The following is a 15997-nucleotide window of genomic DNA, read 5'->3' on the forward strand; positions in this document are numbered from 1 at the left end:
TCAGGCCCTGTCCACTCCCAGGTGGTGCCTGCCCAGCCTTCACCGCCACCTCCTTCCCCCCAGGGACGCTCGGAACATGGCCAGGGACGTGCAGAACACCTTCTGTGACATTGTGGCTGAGCTCGGGGCCATGGAGCATGCCCAGGCTGTGGACTACATCAAAAAGCTGATGACCAAGGGTCGCTACTCCCTGGATGTGTGGAGCTAGGCGGCCCCTGCCCCTCGCACCCACAGACTGTCCCCATGATCACGTTCCTCACTCCCTCTGCCAGCCGCCTGGTGGTCTCTGCCTGGGCTGGCCACTGGAGGCAGGTCCATGGACAGGGGCAACCCAGGCCAGGCCTGTGAGGTAGCCCAACCCCAAGGCACATGGCAAGGGGGACGGGGTCCCACACTTGGTGACACCCTAGGCCCTCGGCAGCTGTACAGAAGGGGCCCTTCTCTCAGCTGGTGGCCCCCACATGATTTTGAATGAGTGTAAATAATTTTAAATAACTTCTGGCCCTTGGAATAAAGTTCTGTTTTCTGTATTTGCCTGATATTGCTTGAGCAGCCCTGGGGTGTCCCCTGGGCCTATACAGAGACCCTAGATACAGCAGGAGCCCAGCCTCCCTGTGGGAGAACACATCCGTCAGGCCGCCTCTGCCTCGCTCCCTTTATTGAGGCCCTGGCGCCCAGCTCCCGCAGCCGGGGCCCAGGTCGTCCTCAGGGCCCACAGAGCCCACGAAGCCCAGGAGAGCAGAAGGCACCCCACACGCACAGGGGTGCCTCCCACCCTTCTGCCACACACGGGTCAGAGGCCCTGCTCACTCCTTCTTGCTCCTGCGCTGCTGGCTGTGGAACTTCTGGTGCACAACCCGCAGGGTGGTGAAGAAATTGCCCAGGAAGAGGAGGAGGAAGGGGAGGCCGCACATGAGCACCTGCAGGGGGCCAGAGTCAGCTCGAGAGCCTGCGGGGCTGGGCCCTCCCAGCTGTCCCCCGGACCCTGCTCACCTGCCACTCCTTGCATTGTGGGTCTCGAGCCAGGTTAAACAAGGTCAGCGCATTGAAAAGCTGCCAGAACTGAGAGGAAAAGCTAGCTGGACTCAGCAAACCCAGGGCCGCCAGAGCGGGGAAGACTAGGGCAGCTGGGGACACCCATGCCACTTACATGTCCGAAGAAAAGAAAAGGCAGCAGGAAGGTGAGGCCCCGCCACATCCAGGACTGGAAGCCCTCTGCAGGGAAAAGGGCCAGGGCAAAAGAACCAGGGACACCATTCAGGCCAGGAGCAGAAGGAAGGGGAAATTCCTGCCCGCCGTACCCACAGGGCTGCAGAGCAGGGCCTGGCCGACTCACCCACGGTAAGGTCCATGGTGTGCCGCTCGCCCAGGGCCCGCAGGCGGTACAGGCAGCCGCTCTGGTAGTAATACTGCAGGAACTGCACGAAGCCTGGGGAGAGCGGGCTTCAGAACTGGGCTGCAGGCGGGGTCTTCCTGCCCCTCCCGCGCATGCACACCTCCTGAGCTCAGGAAGCCCCGAGACACTCACTCTGGTACATGGAGAAAGACAGGAACTGGTTCCGGAACTTCTGGTACATGAGACCATCGGGCCTAAGGGGAAAACAGAGGGCGGGCAGTGAGGGAGCCCAGGGTGCTCTGGCCCTGTCCCAGCTCCCACCAGAACCAGGCCACTTACCACGTCAGCATGACGCCCGACAGAAACGTGGACACATAGTGATGGATCACCCACCAGCCTTTGATCCTGTAGGGGGGGAGCCACTGTCCTTCCTGTCCCTGTCCCTGCCTCCCATCCCAGGGCAGCCCTTGAGAACCAGGCCCACCCCTGCACACCGGGAGCCGTTGTTGATGAGGATGCTCTCACGGATGGTCAGCGTGCAGTAGTACCAGACCAGCAGGAAGTTGAAGGCCGCATCTGTCACCCTGGGGAGGGGAGGGAAGGGAAGGGTAGGAGGGTTGGTGTCAGAGCCCAGGAGGGTGCGAGGTTGCACCAGGTGGCAGAACACCCACCTGGAGTTGAGCAGGAAACGGCAGGTGAAGGAGATGAGGATGAGGATGATGGTGAGGTAGAGCTTGAACTTCTCGTACTCGTCTTTGTAGGCAAACCTGGGGACACACACGTGTGGGGGTCCCCCATGCCCATGGGGTCCCCCTTGCTGTGACCCAAGGAGGGCACAGGCAGGCACCAGAGAAGCCTGGAGTCCCGAGGCTGAGCCAAGGGCAGTCAGGGCAAGGGAACCCAGGCAAGACCAGCCCACTAGCCACGTACTTGGCCTGCTTGCTCAAGAGTGTCACGTTGACATTCCCCAGAACCAGGCTCAGGTACAACCTAGAGAAAAGGAGAGGGGCTGAGAGGCCTTGGCCCTGGGTCCCCTCCACCCAGCTGTCTTCTCCATATCCCTGCATTAAGAGTCCTACCCTTGGGGTGCTGTAGGCCACCTCCACTTGGAGCCCAGCCTGCTCCAGAATCCTGACCTGGAGTACACCAATGTCCCCAGCCTGCCACATCCTGTCCACGGCCTCCCAGCCTTGAGGCCTCAAGAAGCCTGGCTCTCCCACTCAGACCCCATATCCCCGATCACTCCTCGGTTCTGGGTGATGGATCTGCCATCTGTATGAAGTCAACTCTTGTCACTGCCACAAGTTCCTTGCTATCTGGACCCCAGGAACCTCAGCTCTGAGTCCACTCAGGCCCCACACCATGACCATACATGTTCTCCCAGCCCACGACAGCCTCCCTCAGAAACTCTAGCCTCTGGTTGTACTGACCCCCAAAAGCTCTGATTCCCATTTTTTTCCTTACACCACGAAGACCCCTCCCTCCCTGAGGGCCCCACACTCTGGCCAGTCCTTGTCCAGGCCAGGAGTCCACATGCCCTCCTTCACCGTGCAGCCACTTCCCAGCCACCCCTTGAACCGCAGCCTCCCTGTATTTCCATCACCTCCCAACGAGGCTCATCTGTCCTCTGCTGAGGAGCTCCCAGGCGGGACAGCAGAGCAGCTGCCCTAACAGGGCTCCTGCTCCTGCTCAGACCCTGTGGACCTCCCCATGAAGGGACTTGCCTGAGGCTGCAAAAGAGCTTACTGGGGGGACTCTGACCACACCAGAGAAAAGCCTCGCCCAGCGCCCAGCATCCAGCCCCAGCTGCTCTCAACCAGCTCCCAGCAGCAGCCTCTTGTAAACGGCTAGCCACTGCCGGCCACCTGCATGACTCTGTGCCTCTGCATCCTGCACCAGCAAGGCCCACATACACCCTTCTGTCTCTCCAGGCGCCTCCTGTCACTACCTACCCCTGCCCGTGGACGTGCCCAGCTCTTTCCGACCTAGAGAGTAACAGGTGTGCCCAAGGCAAAGCCTCCCAAACACCCTCCTGACTTCTAGTTGATACTTTCGAGTGACTTCTCTCCTTCCACACAGCCATGCCAGCTCCCCCTTCAGCTCTCCCACCAGCTCCAAGATCAGCTCCCACCCCTCCCTGCCACCAGCTGGCTCTCCAAGGTCCTGTGGCCTCAGAAGCACTCCCCTCCCTCCCTTCCTCAGCCCACTAACCTGCTTCCCTGCCTTCCAGAAACCTCCCCCCATGCCTTCAGCCTTCAGTCTCCTGGGGAGATCTGGCTCAGAGTCTTGCACTGGCACCCCTGGACTCCACCCTCTCACCCAGACCCCAAACCCTGGCCACCTCATTTTGTTCCCGGCCTCTGCAGTCATCCACTGTTACCTCTCATATTGAAGACAGCTCAGCATCCCCCAGACACGGAAGCTTTCTCTGACTGCCTGGGCCGGTTAGGTGACCCTTACCATACCCCTACACCAGGTCCTTCCCCCACAAAGGGCCCATCACAGTGTGGGGACTGTGCTGACTGCTCTGGCTATGGCTGACTGAATGACCAAAAAGAGGTGGCATCTGGCCTCAGCCCCTCCCTCCCAGGAGTGGTGGCAGCTGGGGCTGGCCTGGGCTCACCCGTTCTTCTTGGGCAAATAGGCCTCCATGTCAAAGAAGAGGCCCTGGCGCTCCTTCATCTGGTTCTCCAGCTCCTGTGCAGCCCCCACGGCCTCTGACGGAAGGGTGGGTTTGCATCTGCAGGTGGAGCCAGAGTCAGCAGGGGCAAGCAGGCGCCATGCCCACCCCAGAGGGGCAGAAGGGGCAGTGAGGCCCAGAGAGGGGAGAGACTGTGCTGTCCCCTGGGGGGCAGCACCAGCCCCCCATGCCTCGCTGGCAGGTGCCCACCTCTTCAGGACGAGGGCCAGTTCCTGTAGCCGCTTCTTCTGCCGGGCGATGGAGCTGGTGCAGTTGTTCTGCAGCTTGGTCAGCTCCTCCAGCTTCAGGCGGTACAGCCGGTGAGTCTCCTGGGGCCAAAGGGACAAGGTGCAGGCTGGCTGGGACACATGGGCTCACTGTCTCCGCCAGGGATCCGCCTGTGCCTTCCCAAGGCACTCCCCCCTCAAGGTTTTCCTGGTCGCAGGACATCTTCCTATGGTCCCCACCTCTCCACAGGCTCTCTGTCCTGAGTCTGGTTTCTAAGGTCACAGGTCCACCTTCTGGACCAAGTGGGTGGCTTCAGGCCCTTTCAGTCCCTCCTGCCTACCCAACTTGCAAGGATGGGAAGTATGCGTGTGTTGGGCAGGGGTGGGGGGGACAGTGGTCAGGCATCCACAGTGCCTTCTGCTAGGGCATTCTGGATGCTTTCTCCCAGGTTAAAGGTCATCAGGCTTCAGTCTTGCACCTCCTGCCCTGAGGCCAGTCCCCTCCCCTGCCCCAGCACCTTTGGCCTGAGGCTTCCCTTAGCACTTTGCCCTGGTGGGTGAATCTCAAGAAGGCGCAGTCTAGAGATTGGGCAAGAGGCAGTGTGGGGACAGCAAGTGGCTGAGGTCATCGGAGGCAGCCAGGCTGGGAGATGCCTGCTCAGGACTCCAGGGAGAACACTGGTGGCAGCTGGCGGGGCTGCTCTGGGGGCAGCCATGGAGAAGGGAAAAGGCGGGAATCAGGCCAGGAGAGGCAAAAGTCTAACCAAGTCTCCAACTGGCCTGGGCTCCACTCGGTCTGTGGGCCACCACACCCCCCTCAGACCCAGATCTGTGCCACCTCTGCCCAGGCACAGTCACCACCCTCTCCTTCCTGGTCAAAGCCAGCAACCTCCTGCTGCCTGGGTCCCAGGACAGACGGCCACATACAAACTCCAACCAGACAACTGCTCCTGCAGCTTCCCAGTGGCTTCAGAGATTCTAATCCCCGCCAGAGCCAGGAGGTCCCTGCACGATCTGGTCCCACCCACTGCTCCCCTCACTTTCCCAAGCAGCCACACAGGCCCACAGGGCCTGTCAGCACTGCTCTCCCTTCCCCTGTTAGATGCTGGCCCACCTGGGACAGCCCCCCGACCCTGGCCACGGACTTCACCTAAACACCACTCCCCCAGGGCACTCTGACAGGAGATGCTAAGGGTGGGAACGGGATGTTCGTGGAGTGACAGATCCAGAATACGGGCTGGCTGGCTCCGACTCGGGCAGCTGCTCTCCTGGGAGAGGATGGGGTCCAGGTCCAAATGCAAAGGGCGGGGGCGGACACGGGGTCCCGTCTCTTTCCATGCCCTCGCGGGAGGTCGAAGTCACCCAGCACAGTGGGGTCCCGGCCAAAGCACAGTGGACTGTAACCGGACACTTGGGAGGGGCCAGCTGGGGAGACTGGGACCCGAGGCCTCGCCACCCTCGGGAGCAACTCCAGGCTCCAGACCCCCGACCTCAATCGCCTGCCTGCCTGACCCAGTGCTGCCCGACCCTTGACCTCAGCCAGAGAGACGTGGCTCAGAGTCAATGGGTGGCAGGAGTGGAGCCTACCTGGATGCTCTGGAAGTCCTGCTGCAGATCTTCCCAGTCCCGCAGGCAGTCGCCCAGCGGGTCCGAGGGCGGGGGCTGCATGGCTGCCGCTCCGCGGGCCGCAGGAGCAGCGAGTTGAGGACTGCGCCGCAACCCCGGCCGGCCCAAGGCGCCTCCGCCTCCGCCCCCGTCCGCTTCCGGGCTCGCGCCGCCACCGCCACCAATGGAGAAAGACCTGGCGCGGGCCGCGCGCTGGCCCCGCCCCCAACAGCCAATTACGATCAGGGGCGGGGCCACGCACTGGAAGGGCGTCTCATACCACGACTCTAGGCCAGCTTGGTGGCTAAGGTGGCTGCGGCCCCTGGCCGGGCTTCCACCTGCCGTGCCAACTGCATGCCGTGGTGCTTCCTGCAGTGCCCCAGCCCGCGGTGCTGGGAGCAAACCAAGACCCAGAGAGGTGACACCGACCTTAAACACTTTTCGTCTTTGGGAAACGGCGCCTCTTAGTGGAAGGGATTCCCAGAGTCTTCTCTTGCTAGGATTTTTTGTCACCTCCTTTCTGCCTCCAGGCTCACCTCCACTGCCCTTCACATAGCCACTAGCTGCCCTTCCTAAAGCACAAGCCTAATTCCCCCACCCTGTCCCTGCCTCGCAGGAGGTCCCTTGCCAGACAGCAAGCTCTGCGACCATCCCAGGCTTAGTCCACCCCAGACTGACAGAGGGTGCTGCCTGAAAAGCTCTCCCCCCTCTGGCAAAGCCCACTCCTCCTTGAAGGCACCTCCCTCATCCCGGCACCTCCAGCCCACTCTGGAGAGTCCTAGGAGGCTGTGGGCGTGTTTGCTGAATGAACTTAGGGAAGCCCCTGCATTGATGGGCATCCTGAATGCCCCACCCGTCCCCTGGTCCCCTGTACGTGCCCTTTCCTAATCCTCAGGTTGTTCTGTGGTTGCTGCCAGCAAGTGCATGGGGAAAACACCTCCCTTTAAGATCTGAGGAATTTCTAGGAACTTGGGTGCAGGGGCTGGGAGGGGTAGAAGTCTTTCCAGAGAACAGCAATGAGTGGGGGTGGGAACAGAGAAAGGCCATTAGTGCCAAGAGATAGACAGGGGTTGGGAGGGTCACAGCACTGGGCCTGGGCACGAGGCAAAGGGCCAAGGCTAGGCCTGGCATCTCTGGGGATGGGAGAATCCCCACCTATTTTCTTTTTTGTTGTTGTTGTTGCTGGGGGTTGAACCCAGGCCCTTGTGCATGCGAGGCAAGCCCTCTACCAGCTGAGCTCTACCCCAGCCCAAATCCCCATCAGTGGCTGGCTATTGTGACACCCTGTGGACCAACACCGAGCACCTCCCAGGAAAGCTCTGAAGGATCCAAGTCACAGGGTGTGTATGGCAGCCCCTTAGGTGGCCAGAGGAAACTCTAGGAGGGCAGCGGAGTGTTCCAAGGCACCCAGGGATACGGGCTGTCCTAAGCTGAGCAGATGCACCTCCACAGTGAGTGAACAGGAGCCTGAAAGAACCAGTGCACAAGTCCGAGTGAGGCTGCAGGCAGCACAGGCCTTTTCTTTCCACACCAACCTGGGTACACATGCTTGCCCTCTGCCCACAAAGGTCCCAAGGAAGGTTCTTCAGCGCCCATCTCTGGGCCTCAGAGATTAGTACGGTGGATTGAAGATGTCTGTGACAGTGTCTCCAAGGACAATCTTCTCCCACTCCGACAGCTGAGTCACCAATCCCCAATTTGGACGCATGTTATTTTTGCACTTCTTGACATAGGCCCAGGACCTCTGAACAGAGAGAAAGGAGACGTCAGGACTGGTCATGGGCCCTGGATCAGAGATAGGAAGCACTTGCCCAGGGGCACACAACATGGTTTAAGAGCTAGATACCGCAGCAGCCTGTGATGGCTCGGTAGGGCAAGCAGTGGAGGGAGCTGGCCGCACCTTGGGCAAGCCTCTTGGCACTTCTGAATAGAGGGACAAATCATTCCTTTTTCAGATAGCTGCTGTGAATGCTAGGACAACACATGGGAACCTTCCACCAAGTAGGGTGAACACAACACACCCAAGCCTGGGGCAGAAAGGCTCAACAAAGGTTTGCATTGTCACTGGATGGGTTCCTGGAAAGGGGAGGAGGACGGGGTCAAATTCTCTGAAGAAGGAAGATTAAAGTTGCCTTCCTTTAGGGTTAGAAAGAAGGCGTGGAGCTGGTCTCCATCCGGATTGAGGACAGGGGAAAAGCAAAGGGGGAAATGGTGAAACTAAGAAGAAGACTGCTTAAACCTAATAAAGACCATTTATGAAAATCGCCCTTGCTAACATCGCACTCAATGGAGAAAGGTTCTCCCGAGAGGAGCACTTAGAGGAACAAGGCACAGGGCCACTTTCACCCCTTCTGTTAGAACTGCAGGGAGCTGTCAGAGCAATTAGGCAAGAAAGAAAAGACACCCAAATTGGAAAGAAAAAAAAGATTATCTCCATTGTTGAGGGCCACAGCTGAGTCTGGATGAGCATGGCATATTGCCAGAGGGAATGGTTGAGAGATGACACTAGGGAGCCATGAGATGAGGATGGTTATGTTAAGCTGTGTATTCAATTGTATATTTGACCTTTACTGTCCAGAGGCTCTTGCTGCCTCAGGCTGCTACTTTGGAGTTCCCGTGGAGTTCTCACAGTTCCGAGGGAGAGTGCACGAGGACCCCAGTGGAGGGTGAGAGTGTTCCCGGGGAGCATGTGTGGAGTGCTGGTGGAGTTCGGCAATAAAGAGTTGCTGTTTACCTACAAGTGCTTTGTGGCAGCTCAGTTATTTGTGCCCAGCCAGACTGCGGCATGCCATGTGAAGATGACATTAATCTCATGTAGAAATTTCTAAAATCTTACACATCCAGAGCAAATGCATCCAGAGAAGTTGCAGGATACCAAAATTAGCACATCAGTTTGTTAAATTTCTACAAACCAACAATGAACAATTCAAAAAAAATTAAGAAAACAATTCCATTTACAATAGCATCAAAAAGACTAAAACATTTAACCAAAGAGGTGAGAGACATACCAAAAACTACAAAAAGCATTGTAGAAGGAAATTGAAGATGATACAATTAAATGGCAACATATCCAATGTTATAGAAAACTTACTGTGGTCCAGATGTCCATACTGCCTAAATAATCCACAGATATAAGAATCCTTATTAAATCCCAATGGCATATTTTGTAGAAATAGAAAATTTTTATTATTATTATTATTTAATATTTATTTTTTAGTTTTCGGCAGACACAGCATCTTTGTTTGTATGTGGTGCCGAGGATCGAACCCGGGCCGCACGCATGCCAGGCGAGTGCGCTACCGCTTGAGCTACATCCCCAGCCCAGAAATAGAAAAATTTTAAAATTCCCCAAATTAAAAAAAAAAAAAAAACTTGTACAAAGAACCCAGTGTCCCATACATGCTAGGCAAGTGCTCAACACTGGGTTCAATCCTCAGTACCACATAAAAATGAATAAAATAAAGGTACTGTGTCTATTTACAACTAAAAATACTATTTTAAAAAGACACCTTTCAATTGTGGTAAATTATACAGAACTTAAAGTTCACCATTTTAACCACCTTTAGGGCTATACAGTTCCATGGCGCTAAGTATGTTCATATTACTGTGCAACTGTCACCCGCTCCATCTCCAGAACATCTTCATTTTCCCAAACTGATCCTCTGACCCCATTAAACATTGACTCCCCATCCCACTTGTTCCCTGGGTACATCCGTGTCAACTGCTATTCACCTGTCTGATTTTGATACTCTAGGTACCACACACCAGGGGGAATCCTAGGTACTAGTCCTTTAATGACCGGCCTGCCTTATGGAGCAGTGTCCTCCAGGCCCACCCATACTGTGGCACACAGCAGAATTCCCTTCCTTTGCAGGGCTGACTCTTTCCTATATGGAGATGTCACATTTTGTGTTTCCTTTTATTTGTCCACAGACATTTGTGTCATTTCCACCTTTCAGCTATTGTGAACAGTCCTGCCGTGAACGTGGGTGTGCACATGTATGAGTCCCTGTCTTCTGCTCTCTGATGTACATGCCTTGAAGTGGACTTACCGGAAAGCCAAGGCATTCTAGGCTGCAACTTCCTGAAGAGCACGTTGGGTCAATACCCAAAACCATGGTTATTCTTTACCCCTGCCCTTCCCCCAAACACACACGGGGAGTTTTCAGCTCCCACACAAACCCTCTGAGACCATGGACAGGCAAGGATCCCCTCCCCAGGGCAGGCCCCCAAGCGAGCCCTACCTGGGAGTCAGATGCCCGAATCTCCGTGGGTCTGCCTTAACAGTGCCCTCCTCCCTTCCCACTCTGGTGAGGAAGATTGACATGGGTGCCCACTGAGGCCTGGCCAGTGCTGCAATTCTGTGACTCCACTCATTTTTCTTTGAACAAACCCAAACCAACCTCGGGGACAGACAGGCAGCAGGGGAGCCACAGAGCTGGTGCTGCCTCTCAGCCTGGCCTGTGTCCTGTTAGTGCTGTATACCAGGCTTTGGCCTGCAGCGTTGGGACCCACCCTTGGGTGCCACTTGCTGGGAAACACCCTGATTTGGAGTTCCCCTCCTGATTCTCCCCCTCCCCATCCCACAATTGGGGAACCACAGTAGTGCCAGGCCCTATTTCTCCCAGGTTTGGCCCTGACTCTACACCTAGGGTGGTTGTGGCCCAAGCCCGCCTCAAGGAACACATACCTGCAAGGTCTCCTCTCTCCAGTGCATGAGGAAGGCCACAATTACCGCACAACTGCGACTGATGCCCCGGGTAGAAAAGACCAGAACAACAGAGCCAAGCTCCAGGTGAATTTCTGCAGAAGGAAGGAAGGAAGAGGTGGGTTTGTGCAGAGCCCTCTTCCCCATGGACCTGGAACCTGGGTGGCTATCAGAGATTGGCCTCGCTGTGCCCATAGTTCAAGCATGAGTATGGAACAGTATGTCAAGCCTGGGCAAGTCTCACAACTTCCCCAACACAGCTTGTCTAGCAAACGGGGGGCCCTCAGACCTAGCTGGCCATTCAAGAGCTAACTGGCACTGCCAGGTGAAACCTTTTCCTGGCTCTCCAGGTTTCTAGCCCAGGAAGCTGTTGCCAGTTGGCCTAATGCTGATAGGACGATGCCCCAAGGACACTCAGGTGCCAGCTAGGCAATGCAGGGGGTGTGAATCCTGGCTCTGTCACTCACTGTTCTGTGGGGCTTGGGCAAGTTACTCTGAGCCACAGTTTCCTTATCTGGAAAATGGGGTTTTATTCTGCCCTATGCTGAGCACCAGATGTGGCGGCACACACCTGCAATCCCAGCCATCTGGGAGGCTGAGACCCATTGCCTGGCATAGAAAAGCCAGCTACAGTCACATAACCCCAAGGCTGGGAGTCCTGCCCAGGGAGTGGGGGAGTTTAAACTGTCATTGCAGGCTGGCCTGGAAACCCCAAGAACTAAAGATGAGCACACCACGTGCAAAGCCAGGCTGTCAGAGCTGGAGGAGAACTTTGGGATGATGAAGGCCGACTGCCTATTCACATACATGAGACTGAGCCATGCATCAGTGACAGGCTGGCCCAGAGCCACCCAGCAGGGTGGGTCTCTCTGTGCTGCAGACTCTGCCACCTCATGGTGGGATACACAGGAAGTCTCAGTCTCGGATCCTAGCTGAGTGAAAGTGGCAATCTGCTGGGCTAATAATAGGCACTTGGGCTCCATTGTCAGCCCCAATTGCTCAGGCTGGGGGCTGTGTGGTGCCAGCAGGCACTTCAGGGAGGGCCTCTGCCCTGATCCAGCCTTGCTCTCCAGGGACCTTGCTTTCCTCAGACAGTCCTATGCCCTGGGAACGACCACACAATCCACCCTGGATGATTTAAGCAGCTGGTGGGTGTTGCTTTGTGTGTGGCAGGAGGACAACAGGTGGCAGGGAGCCCACATGGAGCAACGCAGCAATCAGGGTTGGGAGGTTCCGAGTGTTCCTCCCTCCATCCACATCCTGCTGGCCAGACCTGAGGGTGCAGATAAAGCACCCTCAGGTCTGAAGATGCACTTCTAGGTCCTCCACAGACACGATCACATGTGGTGGCCAGCACCCATACTTTCAAATAGCCTCAAAGGGCTATGGCAGCCTCACCAGGGCTGCTCAACCTGCAACCTAGTACTCCCACTGGAGCCCACTGCTCCCAAGGGAAACACCACCCCCACTCATCTAACGGGAATCCTGAGAAGCTGGACTCATCCTGGGTTGTCCACATTTGGCTAGGCATGTGCTGGCCCCTACCTCCTCTGTCTTCAGCATGGGGAGTCAAGATCAGGGATAAGCATGTGGAAGAGGTACTGTAGTCCCTCTGCCTCCCAGGCTAATTGCTCCCTGGTTAGGGAAGGCTCTTACCAAGGAAGTGACAGAGGTGACGTAAAAAGGGAATAATCTTGACGTCTGGGGTATCTTCTATCTGGATGTGCAGAAGGTTGTCAGAGTCACCTGCAAAACTAAACAAAGAATACAGGTCACCAGCACATAGCCCACTGAGGCTTCCCCTCATCTTCAGTAGCGGGTCCACAGGGGAAGGATGCCAGGAAGTAGGAATGGAAATAGTGGCATCATTGTCTTGTTCAGAAGCTGAGAGAAAACTTTCAACATTTCACCAGTAAGTGTGATGGTTACTTACAGATCTTTTTTTTTCCAGTGCTGGAATCAAATCCAGGGCTTTGTCTACACTAGGCAAATGCTCTGCTACTGGGCTACACTGGCACCCCAGGCCTGCTGCAGAGACTTTTGTATATTTTTAAAAAAATTAAATCAAGAAAGTTCCATTCTATTCCTGGTTTTCCAAGATTTTTTTTTTTTTTAATTATGAGTGGGACACAGTGGTGAACACCTATAAGCTCAGCATTCTGAAGTATCACAGGTTCAAGGCCAGTCTCAGCAGTTAAAAGCAACTGAGCAAGACCCTCTCTCAAAATTTAAAAAAAATTGAAATTAAAAGGGCTGGGAATGTAGCTCAGTGATAAAGTGCCCCTGAGTTCAATCCCCAATACTGAAAAGAAAAGTTACAAATCCATAGTGAAGCTGGGTGTGGTGGCACTTGTCTATAATCCCAGTGGCTCAGCTCCAGAGGCTGAGGCAGGATTACAAATTCAAGGCCAGACTTGGCCATTTACAAGACCCTGAGCAACTTAGCAAGACTCTGTCTCAAAACTTAAAAAGGACTGGGGATGTGCCTCAGTGGTAAAGCACCCCTGGGTTCATTTCCCAGTACTGAAAAGAAAAATTAAGAATATACTGGGCTGGGGATATGGCTCAAGCGGTAGCGTGCTTGCCTGGCATGCGTGTGGCCCGGGTTCGATCCTCAGCACCACATACAAACAAAGATGTTGTGTCCGCTGAGAACTAAAAAATAAATATTAAAAAAATTCTCTCTCTCTTTGAAAAAAAAAAAAGAATATAGTGAGGGCTGGATTTGTGGCTCAGAGGTAGAACGCTCGCCTAGCATGCGTGAGGCACTGAGTTTGATCCTCAGCACTACATAAAGTTTTTTTTTTAAAAAAGGAATATATAGTGAATCTTACCAAATGCTTTATCTGTACCTATTGAAATAATTGTTTTTTTTTCTCTATGTTAATGATTTGGTAAGCTGTGAATTCTCCAGAAGTTAAAGCAACTTCATATCATTGGAATAGACCCAACTTCCTCACCATGTATTATCCTTTCATATCTCACCATATTCAGTGTGCTAATATTTTATTTAGAATTTTTACAACTATATTCACAAGGAAAATTAGTCTATAATTTTCCTGCATTATAGCATCTTAGGTTATGAAGTTAAAATTATGCTGGTCTCATAAAATAAGTTGATAGTTGTTCTTTTTATTCTCTAAAAAGGAAAAAAAAACTTAATATTGACCTAATTTCCTCCTTAAATATTAAATAAAATTAAATCACTGAAACTATTTAAACCTGGAATTCTGTCTGTGGAAATGTTCACTAGTTCTTTATACTACTCAAATTTTGTTTGATGTCAGTTTTGACAGGGAGTATCTAAAATTTGTTCATCTATGTTTACCATAATAAAGTTTCCGTAGCATCTCTTACAATCTTTTAGAGTAGGTACAGGACATGGGTTCTCTCTTGCCATCTGGTTATTGGTGCCTTTGCTCTCTTTGCCAAGTGTTTATTGATTTTATTAAAAAAAAAAAAAAACTATTTGGCCTTCTTGATCCTCTTTTATTGTTGCTATTTCAATAATCTGCTTTTATTATCCCTTTGTCATTTGGGTCTAATTTCCTGTTCCTCTCTTAAGATAAATGCTTAACTCATTGATTTCTAGCCTTTTCCCTTTGTAATAAGTGTATTCATTCCTAGCTGTACATTTCCCTCTAATCACAGCTTAGCTACACTCCACAAATTGATACATAGTATTTTCATTATCGTGTATTTGAAAATATTTCCTAATTTCCATTGTGAGTTCTTTGCTTCATTGGCTGTTTAGAAATTTATTTATAGATTTCTAGGGATTTTCTAATTACATTTTTAAATTAATCATCTATCTCAATCCCTCAGTGGTTGAAAGAAAGCTAATATAATTTTAGTCTCCTGAAAACTGTTGATTATTTTATGAACCACATATTACTGATTTTTATATTTTATACATATATATTTAAATACACACTTATACATATATATGGATTCAGCAACTACAGAGTGCAACTTTTCTCCACTTTGCCGCAGTCTGGCCGGGCACAAAATCACGAGCCACTCACAGCCTTGTAGATTCAAACAGCAATTCTTTATTCCCGAACTCACTCCGGCACTCTACAAACAGGTTCTGGGCAAATCCACATTCTGGGCAAAATCCACACTCTCCACCGGGCTTTGAATCCCCTCAATGGGAACTCAAGGAGCGGGCGTGCCTGAGGCAGCAGGATACGCCCTATTCCCAGCAGGGTACACCTTAAACTTGGATCCACCCTGGTCATTGAGCAAGGTCACTTTACATGCAATGTCACTTCAAATGACCTGGGTCAATATGGAGAGTCCTTCCTCTAAGCAACATTGGGTAGGCTGACAAAGAAATTGCCATGTGTCATTCCTACTTGGCAATGGCTCTCAGCACCACTTGAAGATGTTTCCTTTCCCAGTCTGTTAATATGGTGCATTACCTTTGGTTTTCAATGTTAAACCAACCTTGCATTCCTGGAACAAACACAATTGGTCATGAGATATTATCATTTTTAGATATTTTAGAATCCAATTTACAAAAATTTTGTTAAGAATTGTTGTGCCTATATTCATAGGGATATTGGTCTGTAGTTTCCCTTCTTGTAAAGTCTTTGTAGGTTTGAGTTTCAAATAATGATGTATCTCATAAATGAATTAGAGTTCTCTCATCTTTATTTTCTTTTGGTATTGGGAATTGAACCCATGTGACTTAACCATGTGGCTCCATCCCCCACACTTTTTAATATTTTTTTAAAGACAGGGTCTCCCTAAGTTTCTTAGGGCCTGCCTAAGTTACTGAGGCTGGCTTTAGTCTCACAATCTTCCTGCCTCAGCCTCCCAAACTGCTGGGATTACAGGCATGTACCACCACACCCAGCACATCTTTATTTTCTTAAAGAGTTTTTGTGAAATTATTATTTCACCAATAAAGGCATATGGGCCTAGACGTTTTCTTTGTACAAAGGTTTTAAACTGTGAATTAAATTTCTCTAATAGAGGGATATTCTAATTATCTATTTCTTTCTTTCTTTTTTTTATGGTGCTGGGGATTGAACCCAGGGCCTGGTGCATATGAGGCAAGCATTCTACCAACTGAGCTATATCCCCAGCCCTGATTATCTATTATCTAACTGAGCTTGACTCTTTCAAGGAATTTGTTCATTTACTCTATATTTTCAAATTTATTGGCATAAAGTTGCTCATTTTCTAAATTTTTTAATATATATTTTTAGTTGTAGGTAGACACAATACCTTTTTTATTTTTATATGGTGCCGAGGATCTAACCCAGTGTTTCATGCATGCTAGGCAAGCAATCTACCACTGAGCCACAACCCCAGTCCTTCTAAATATTTTTAATTAAAAACTTTGAGATAATTGTAGATTCATATGCAGTCTTAAGAAATAATAGAGAGCCCTGTACACTTCACCTAGTTTCCCCAGCAGTAACATTTTGCAA

The 15997-nt window shown here is 52.1% G+C and overlaps 3 protein-coding genes across 5 annotated transcripts in view; 1 reads left to right on the forward strand and 2 right to left on the reverse strand.

Annotated features, from left to right (window-relative positions):
- Positions 1-530, forward strand: part of LOC124078100 (NADPH--cytochrome P450 reductase) — a 46830-nt gene extending 46300 nt beyond the window's left edge. For all 3 annotated transcript variants that reach the window (XM_058572226.1, XM_046422737.2, XM_046422738.2), the window contains one exon: positions 64-530. In XM_058572226.1, coding sequence (XP_058428209.1) covers positions 64-208 — 145 coding nt within the window. In that variant the 3' untranslated portion in view covers positions 209-530. The remainder of the gene's footprint in view (positions 1-63) is intronic.
- On the reverse strand, positions 512-6004 carry Tmem120a (transmembrane protein 120A). Its single transcript, XM_046422739.2, has 12 exons — positions 5831-6004; positions 4227-4345; positions 3960-4076; positions 2267-2326; positions 2008-2103; positions 1831-1920; positions 1676-1741; positions 1529-1590; positions 1337-1429; positions 1151-1215; positions 994-1062; positions 512-920 (listed from the first exon to the last, which is right to left on the reverse strand). The coding sequence occupies exons 1-12, from the start codon at positions 5909-5911 to the stop codon at positions 807-809; spliced, it is 1032 nt and encodes a 343-aa protein (XP_046278695.1). The 5' UTR covers positions 5912-6004; the 3' UTR covers positions 512-806.
- Positions 6005-7342: 1338 nt separating this feature from the next.
- Positions 7343-15997, reverse strand: part of Styxl1 (serine/threonine/tyrosine interacting like 1) — a 51639-nt gene continuing 42984 nt past the window's right edge. The window contains exons 7-9 of the mRNA XM_046422811.2: positions 12213-12310; positions 10539-10651; positions 7343-7592 (exon numbers count right to left, since the gene is read on the reverse strand). Coding sequence (XP_046278767.1) covers positions 7461-7592; positions 10539-10651; positions 12213-12310 — 343 coding nt within the window. The 3' untranslated portion in view covers positions 7343-7460. The remainder of the gene's footprint in view (positions 7593-10538; positions 10652-12212; positions 12311-15997) is intronic.

This window comes from Marmota monax, unplaced genomic scaffold (genome assembly GCF_021218885.2).
Source record: "Marmota monax isolate L192 unplaced genomic scaffold, Marmota_monax_Labrador192_F-V1.1 WCK01_AAM20220418_F8-fsc00237, whole genome shotgun sequence".
NCBI lineage: Eukaryota > Metazoa > Chordata > Mammalia > Rodentia > Sciuridae > Marmota > Marmota monax.